This window comes from Palaemon carinicauda, chromosome 18 (genome assembly GCF_036898095.1).
Source record: "Palaemon carinicauda isolate YSFRI2023 chromosome 18, ASM3689809v2, whole genome shotgun sequence".
NCBI lineage: Eukaryota > Metazoa > Arthropoda > Malacostraca > Decapoda > Palaemonidae > Palaemon > Palaemon carinicauda.
In genome coordinates, this window is record NC_090742.1 from 6,089,101 (window position 1) to 6,099,173 (window position 10,073).

The 10,073-nt window shown below is 37.5% G+C and overlaps 1 protein-coding gene across 1 annotated transcript in view; it reads left to right on the top strand.

Annotated features, from left to right (window-relative positions):
- LOC137658034 (uncharacterized) overlaps positions 1-6,619 on the top strand; it is a 58,224-nt gene extending 51,605 nt beyond the window's left edge. Inside the window, exon 3 of the mRNA XM_068392750.1 lies at positions 6,233-6,619. Within this exon, the coding sequence (XP_068248851.1) occupies positions 6,233-6,619 (387 nt within the window). The remainder of the gene's footprint in view (positions 1-6,232) is intronic.
- Positions 6,620-10,073: the final 3,454 nt, after the last annotated feature.

The following is a 10,073-nucleotide window of genomic DNA, read 5'->3' on the forward strand; positions in this document are numbered from 1 at the left end:
TGAATTGTTTTCAAACCTTCTACTATACTTATCTCAAAGCTGCATTGACTGAGCAATCGCTCATTGCTTTTTTTCCTATTATATTCTGTCATTTTAAATATTAAAAGAACCTATTGTTTACATCCCTGTTCACTAAAGATTAATGGCTGCCAACCTTTTGACTTTGAAAATAGGGAGAATCGAGTTAATATATTAATAGGGAGACCTATATTAATATGGTAAAATGATATTCATATAAGAAATATATTTGTTATTGTGATAAACGATTCGAATAACTGTTTATTACTCTATTCAAAATACAATCACGCACTAAATTTGTTGGCAATCTTGGAGTCCTCCGACCCCGCCCATCTAATTTTACCAGAACGTAATCGAGAATTTCTCTACAAGATTTTTTAATTTCTTTGAAGAAACATCATGGTTACACATTTCAAATTATGGATATTCTCTCCAGATTATTAAGTTTATCCCAATATATATAAAGGAGAATTTTTATCGTAACGCAAATGAAAATGACAATAGTTTTTTCGGTGAATGACAAAATGATCCAATAGATGGCATGAATGAGGTCTTATTGAAATCAAAATACTGGAAAAAATCCAGTTTCGAGGAACATTTTGGGGAGGTTCTCGACATCGCCTTAGCCAATAGGAAAGCTCCATTCTGGATAACTATTGGAAAACTCTTGTTCGCTCCTTGAATTACATAAAAGGGCCAACAACATGTTCACGAATTGCTAGTTAAGAAATCAACATGAGTTACCTTTTTGTTAAGATGAAAAGATTAATAGAATTAAAAAAAGGGTTTAATATTTTATAATAACTTTAAGCATCTTATAAGATTCACTTGTCAAATCAATAGCATTAATAGGGGTATACCAATTACTTATAGAAAATGCAATAGGTATGACATGGAAGATGTTCTTAGTTTTTTTCATTATTAGTAAGAAATTTTAAATATCTATCACTAAAAGCAAGTAGATATGCACGCATATGTTTTATATATATATATATATATATATATATATATATATATATATATATATATATATATATATATATATATATATATATATATTGTGTGTGTGGTGTCCGTGTGCTTCTTAGATAGGCCCATGAAAGTTCCATTATATATATATATATATATATATATATATATATATATATATATATATATATATATATATATATATATATATATATAAGGTTTTCTTCATTTTAAACAACAGCGACTAAGGTTTTTCTACATTACACCTAAATTTCATCATGTGCTCTACTAGTTCCCCAGAGTCTAAGCGAAATTCTATCTCACGCCAGATATTCTTCCACATCTCAATTCACACTGTTACTAGAGCTGATACTATCCTTGCCTATAAGGTCTCAACAATAAGTACTAGTTTATTGTACACTTTATCATTGGTATAACCCCATAAGAAAAAATCCTAGCGGGGTTTTTTCTGGTGAACGTGGTGGCTATTTTGTTGAGCCATATCTCCCAATCTTGCAGTTGGGGTAGCCTATATCCAGAATGTTACAAAAACCAAACCCCAATATGGAAACCCCAATATGGAGGCTCCCTATCTAGCTGAAACCGTACCTTTGGCTAAAATTCTTCTGATTGAGGTGCAGCAATATTTCCTTGTAAAAAAAATTGCAGATTTGGTTGGTCTAGCATGGTACAAAGGTCCAATAATCCTGGCATGCATTAAACCCTACCAAGCATTTATTTGGAGCTGTTTTGTTCATGTTCAATCAAAACATGTGTAAATGTTAATCCCCAAATACCTACATTATGCCTATTAACTTTGCCACATGTATGAAAGGTAGCTTCATCAGAATGAAAAATGTACCATGTTGGGGTCTGTCATTTGGCTTTAATTCTTGAACAAAGTGAACCTTATATGAGTGCAGGCGTAGGCGTTTGAGCAACACTTTGTGCACTGTGTTCCGAGGCATCCATAGTTTGATCGGCACGACAAACTGATTTACTAGAAGTGCGATGAAAGGTGTCACGCGCAGCATTGTACGAGCGTACGTAAAACACGTGTGGTACATGCCGTTAGATGATAACTGACGCGAGGTGAATACAACTAACTTTATTCCAACGGATCATGGGTTTATATACAAGCCGTTCCAAGCAAGAACGTCACAAAACTTCAAACAAAATCATTCATGAACAGACAGGCTAGAACAAGTTGTTATCAGAGCGAGGGGGAACGATATATACTGTACAAAAAACAGAAATACCCTTACAATGTACGAGCGTATATGAAACATGTGCGGTACAGCATCAACGCATGTATCATTAACAGTGGGTCTACTGTTTCTCTTAAGATCTGCAACACTTCCAGTGTCTATGACCTTTTCACACTAGTTTTTAATGCTTTTAACATATGATGGATCTCGTTGATACCCATTTTTGAACTTATGTTGAATAATAAGAGGTGATTTTTTTCAGGGTACCTAACGCACACAGAACTTTCCCCTGTAATGACACCCTTTCTGCGATTATTGACTCCGCTAGGGGATAGAATGAGCACAGTGGCATGTGTGGGCAAACAAAAGAGACTCTAGTAATATTTCAACAGAATTTGAACGTTTAACAGTCATACAAACGTGAATCTTAAAATTAGTAATTTTCTCAATTAGTGAAAGACTTTCTGTACGCCCCGTGCAATATATATGTGTATATATATACATATATATATATATATATATATATATATATATATATATATATATATATATATATATATATATATATACTGTACATATATATATATATATATATATATATATATATATATATATATATATATATATATATATCCTCATATCATCATCATCATCTCCTCCTACGCCTATTGACACAAAGGGCCTCGGTTAGATTTAGCCAGTCGTCTCTATCTTGAGCTTTTAAATCAAAACTTCTCCATTCTTCTTGTCCTACTTCACGCTTCATAGTCCTTAGCCATGTAGACCTGGGTCTTCAAACTCTTCTAGTGCCTTGTGGAGCCCAATTAAGAGTTTGGCACTTGACTAATCTCTCTTATAGTTTCATTTACAATCCTCTCCAGCCATCAACTCCCAGTATTCTTCTGAGGGCTTTGTTCTCAAATCTACAAAATCTGTTGGATAGTGTTTCCTTGGCACATCATGACTCATGTCCATACAGATATATATATATATATATATATATATATATATATATATATATATATATATATATATTTATGCATATATATATATATATATATATATATATATATATTTATATATATATATAATGTGTGTGTTGTATAGTCCAACTACACTACCTATATCTATTAGTGCACAGTAAATTGGAATATATACATATTGAAAAAGTGCACAAGGCAGACAATTTGAAAGTTACCTTCTCCTTTTCATCTATAATAGACACTTTTTCAAGTATCAATGAGACAACGAAAAACATATTCATTACTTCAGAGCTGGAACTACATTACTACAAAATACAGTCACAATTGGAATTGTCGTAATGAATTAAGGTTAGAAAATCTATCATTCATTAAATTAGGTCGCAATAAAAACGAATTTCAAGGAAAAATTGACATTTTATATTGGAATTTGAAGATCTCTTGAAGAAATCATTAAATCTAGCAGACGGAATCTGTACGAATATTGATGTTGCGTCTCCTGCCAATTTAATTAAATGGTCCCTGGTCAATCGTGGGTGTTTAACTCTCGGAAAACTCGTTCAAGATATTGTAAAATTCATTAAATTCATCAATGATGTTTCACTGAAATTTCTTCCAGCGTCATATAACACAGTTACTCCTGTACTGATACGGCACACAACTGATGCAAGTTATTGTGGTTTTCTACTGAAGCAGCCTGGAAAGTTTTATGAATTTAGATTTGAGAAATGTAGAAATTAACATTAATGGGAAATACCTTAACAAATAAAGATATGCAAATAACGTATTTCTATCCACTGAATCATGAGAGGAATTGAAAACTACGATAATAATCTTTTTTAATAGAAAAAGCACTATGTAGGACCGAAAATGAATATGAGTAAAACTAAGATAATATTCAATGAAAATGCACAGACAAAAAACAACGATTATGGACGAATATCTAGAGACTTTTAATGAATATATGTACTTAGGACAGGATGACAATGTTTCCCCAGAACATGAAACCAAAAATAAAAGAAGGATAAGCATAGGATGGAGAGCTTTTGGTAAACAAAATGAAATTATGAAAAGTGAAATGCCACTATTGCTAAAAAGATAATTATTTAATCAGATGGTCCTACCAGTATTAACTTATGCATCAGAAATTTGAAGCTAGTTATAACTCAAAGAGCAAGGGAAAGAATAACGAAGGGAATAGCACTACAAGATAGAAAAAGATCAACATGGATACGACAGAAAACTAAAGCAGAAAATATTCTAACAATATGTAGAAAAAAAAAAATGAAAATGGGCAGGACATATTATGAGTGACAAATAATATATGGACATTAGGAATAAGAGAATGGGTCACTAGAGATTGCAAACGAAGCAGAGAAAGCAAGAGAAGAAAATGGAATGACGAACTAAGAAAATTTGCGAGTATAAACTGGCATGGTAAGACCATAAACAGACGCAAGTGGAGAAAACATGTATGGCGTCTTTTTTCTGCATTGTTATTATAACGGCCGATGACATGAAGTATATAATAAATATATATATATATATATATATATATATATATATATATATATATATATATCCCTTTCTCAACGGCCATACCTAAACGTGGAGAAAGTGTTTGCATATTTCCATGATCAGCAAAGTTGTACTACTCAGGGTCACTCCTACTAGGTTGGTATGCTGTGATTGATCTTACAAAAATCTCCAATTGTCAGTAATCCGCACTGCCCGGCGTGGTGATGAAAACTGACCAAACCCCAGACATGAATTGTTGTTGTTGTTGTTTTTGTTGTTGTATATATATATATATATATATATATATATATATATATACTTATACAGTATATATATATATATATATATATATATATATATATATATATATATATATATATATATACAATGTACTCCTTGCACTATTTGGGAACGTGTCTACAATCTGCCTTTGAGATGAGGCTTAATGTCTGATTGAGAATGCCAATGTCCTCGACAATCAGGTACATAATTCTCTGTTTAGGTCAACAGATTAGCAGTTGATTATAAGGACTTGTCTATCTTGTAAGCCTACGACCTCAAACACATGCACAGAAATACAAAGTTAGACACAAACACTCCCACATACACATATATCTATGCATACATATAAAGTTACAAATATTGGTGAGTTTATTTCGGTAGAGTTTCTAAAGTAAGAACAATACTATTTAACTCCTTGATTGGATTTTAAAGTGCATCAATTTCATACGTTATTCCTGCCATTTTTCCCTTTTGAAACACTTGGGCTTATAGCATCCTGCTTTTCCAGCTAGGGTTGTTGCTCAGCTAGTAATAATAATAATAATAATAATAATAATAATAATAATAATAATAATAATAATAATAATAACGTTGGCATAACTGATATTTATGTGAAGCACAATTCTTCCAAAATTAAGGTTAAAACTTCCCAGTCTTTTTTTATATATAAAATTTCGGTTTGTCTTCTATTTTAAGGAATTCATATAACCCAGAAGTAGGTTAAGGTATATTTGTAAATTTTTAATGTGAATATAAATAATAGTAAGACAATTACACCGAAGGCTGTTTAAACTGAGGCCAAAAAGTAGTCATCTGCAGCGCTTATCATGTATTATTCATAGATGTATGTATACTCTATTCTTCTTAAGCTGGCATATTTGCACCCAAGGCCACTCCTTTAGCAGCTGTTGATTTAAAGGTTTAAAGGCTCCCTCATGAATGGCAGAGGCAAGGGATATTGACATTACCCTATCAATCAGGACAATGCCCTAAAGACTAACCATATCATTTACATATGATCAGCGCCTAAGCTCCCTCTCCACCCAAGCTAGGACCAAGGAGGGCCAGGCAATGACTGCTGATTACTCAGCAGCCAGACCTATAGGCTCCCTCAAACACCCCATCCTTACCTCACAAGGATGGTGAGGTTGCAGCGACCAAAGGAACTAATGAGTTTGAGCGGAACTCGAACACAGACTGTTACTTGTCGACACTACCTCTTAGCACCGTTCCCTCTAAATTCGCTCTCCACATCAGCTCAGAGCACCCACGGGTGCCTACGCCCACCTCCTCACATCGTACCCACTTCCCCGAACACCCACGGTTTCCGCCAAACACGGTATTTATCACCATATCAAGACAACAGGGCCCCCAGTGTTCACCAGATTCAGGCACCTGGAACCGGATGGTTTGGCAGCTGCTAAACAAACATTCGATGAAATGGAAGAAATGGGCCTTTGCCAAAAAGGCCTCAACTTCATGGTTATTGCCCTTACACATCATCCTGAAGAAAAAGGGCTCCCTGTGCCCGAGTGGGGATTACAGGCATCTGTAGATGCAGAAAGAACTAGATCACTAGCTCCCTCTGAAACATCGCCAATGTTACCTCATACTTCACAAAGCAAAGGTTTTCTCCACGCTTGACATCCTGAAGGGGTATTATCAGGTGTCTATGAACCCAGAAGATATCCGCGAAACTGCCATCATCACTCCTTTTGGTAAATACATCTTCAATTACTCATGTTTTGGCTACTTTTCATCGCCTCATGGATGGCATCTTAGGGGACCTCCCCTTCTGCATATGTTTTATGGATGACATACTTGTGTTCTCCTCCTCGAAAGAAGAACATCTCAATCACCTACACATCGTGCTCGACCACCTGCAACAGAACGGGCTTGTAGTTTGGTATACCAGTTGTACCTCTGGTGCCAACAGTGTCCTTCTTAGGGTAATGCATCACACCTAAAGGAGTCCACCCCCTCCATGAGAAGTTAGCAGTCATTTAGTAATTCCACATGCCCTCAACGTCAAAGCACTGCAAGAATTCTTGGGCATGATGAAATATTATTACCGGTTCCTGACAGCCATTGCCGACACTTTGCCCCCCTACACCTTTCTCAAGGGCAACCCAAAATACCTGAAGTGGGGTCCCTTCAAGAAGCGGCTTTCTGCAAAGCAAAGAATGCCCTATTAACCGCTGCTGCTCTTATTTTTCCCATGCTACAGGCCCCTCTTCTTCTCCCTAACGATGCCCGCGACGTCACTATTGGTGCAGCATTCGAGTAGGAGATCAACGCCTCGCTCCGCCCAATGGCCTTCTTCAGTAGGAAACTATCCAAGGCAATATCCGGTATGTGTCCCCCTGGTCCACCCAAAAATGCAAAAATCTCTCCGCTGTGTCTGAATACAATTACAACCTTCAATACATCCCTTGGAAAACTAATCTCGTTGCCGATTCTCTGTCAAGAAACACATTGGCCACAATTCACTTGGGATTGGATTACAATACCTTGGCAGAAGCCAAATGAAAAGATCCCAAGTACCAAATATATAAGGTATCCTGTACATCTCTTCATTGGGAAGACGTCCTCGATGACTACAACACCACCCTCCTCTGTGAAATCAGTACAGATAGATAATGACCATGGATACCTGCCCCCATGTGACGCCAAGTGTTTGATTCCATTCATGCCCTTTAACATCCATCGCGCCGATCTACTGCACAGCTACTGAAGACGAAGTTCCTTAGTCAAGGCATTACTAATGATGCTAAGTATTAAGTCCGTACCTGTACTTCAAACTTCAAAAGTATATAGACACATGGATTCAGGAGTGGGCACCTTCCCTCAATCTCACTGTCATTTTGCCCACATCCACGTCGACCTTGTAGATCCCCTACCCACATCACAAGGACATCGTTACCTGTTTACCGTCACTGACCGCTCCACTCATTAGGCTGAGCCCATTCCCATTGAAATCCCAACGTCTGCGTTACTCTCAAGGTGGATGGCGAGATTTAATATCCCTGAGCATATTACTTCTGATAGGGGTACCACTTTCACTTCTCAATTGTGGACATCATTAGCAAATATCCTGGACATCACTCTATGTCATATAACCCTTTTACAACCTTGCAGGCAATGAAGAGGTTGAACATTTTCATTGCACCCTCAAAGCAGCTTTGATATGCCGATGCAATGACTCCAACAGATTTACTCTTGTTCCCTGTATCCTCCTGGATTAAACAATTACTCCTAAAAACGCACTGGGTGTCTATGCAGCTGAAATGGTGTATGGCAACAAGTTTGTTGTCCCAGCCGAATATTTTCCGTTGGCATCCTCCTCCGACCATCTCTAACATCTATTTCAAGTTGTGGGAAAATTTGCTCCATGCAGCCACACTTGCAAGCCCCAAGCGAACCAACACATACTGATAGAGTTACATAAGGAATAGCAACTTTTTCTGCGCAACTACACTAGCATGCCACTGCTAACGCCCTCTCACACAGGTCCTTTCCCATGATCCGTCACACAACAAAGGCTTTCTTAGTTAACATTCGTGGCAAAGACGAGCGAGTCTACATCGATAGCCTTAAACCTGCATATCTCCTGCAAGATGACCCTCCTACAGTGTACCTCTCAAGAGCAGGGCACCCTATTTCAAATGGATGTCTTTTTTAGGGGAAAGCCATGAACAGCACGTGATTCACACACGCTCGTACAATGTAATAGTATTTCCTTTTTAATGTATATCTACCCAATTCCCACCCCCCACCGATAACAGAACCTGTTTAAACTTTCCTTTTCATGCAGTAGTTGGTTTGAATTTCTGTGATACTTGCTTGCAAGTACTTGTATATAGGTTGGTTGTCTGTTTAATAATGTTTAGTTACACTTCTCTCGCCTCTCTGTTATAACCTAACAGCCCACTCATGCAATCTTTTCAACAGACTGTGTTCGAGACTCGGCCATCTTCAGAAATTCTATGGTCACAGCACTGAAGAATGGTCTAATCTTGAAGAATCGATTAGTGGTGGTTTGGGAGATCTCATTGATGTTGAATTGAATGAGATACATCACATACCCCACTTGTTGTATCCTTGTCAATTGTGATCAGTAACCCTCTATACTAGCTTATGCACAATACCTATGTAAATGATGATCACAATAAACACCAACATTTCGTGGAAGATGGTGGTGAAGATACTTATCATATGCCTCTGCCATGCTTAGAGGTTTTTCTGGTTTATGATGTCCTCCAAAACAGACAGTGTAATTCAAACAATGAGCTATCAGGTTTATACAAGTTGGTTTATTAACAGTGCAGGGAAGAACGAGTGATAAGATGAAAAGCAAAACCGGTACAGTGTACTAGAATGGGTGAAACGCGTGTGGTACTGTGACGAAGCAGGGAGAAGGTTGTGAACTCAAAGGCAGGATGCAATCAACTGAGTTGTTTATTAAGGACCACTCTCCTTTATATACAAAACCTCAAGGCAACAGGACATAACCTGTTCGAGAGACAGACAATGTCACAGAGCAAAACCAGAGACATGATCATTCAGGTTCTTTTTAGTGCGAGGGAAGAGCGCAGATACAAGCATAATATATACAAAAGGAATTATGTACAATTGTGTGACACACGGTTGGTACATGGCTCCCCCTCTAAAAATGACATACTGAACATGTTAAATAGGTGCCCTGAATCTGGAGAGGTAGTAGTAAAAACTGCACCGATTAGCGGCAGTGAGTGGCTGTAGAAGTCATTGGTTGGGGTGCGAGCGAGTGGTGGATGATGGTTGGCTGTGTTGCCGCTCCGGCTCGTCACGGGGTAGGCGAGTGTGTCCTACAGCATTCATAGGCGTGTGTGTCCTACAGTATTCATAGGCGTGTCCTACGGCATTCATAGGCGAGTGTGTCCTACGGCATTCATAGGCGAGTGTGTCCTACGGCATTCATAGGCGTGTGTCCTACGGCATTCATAGGCCTACAGCATTCATAGGCCTACGGCATTCATAGGCGTGTGTCCTACGGCATTCATAGGCGTGTCCTACGGCATTCATGTCAGCTTCGGTTGAAGTTGAATAGATGTCCTCT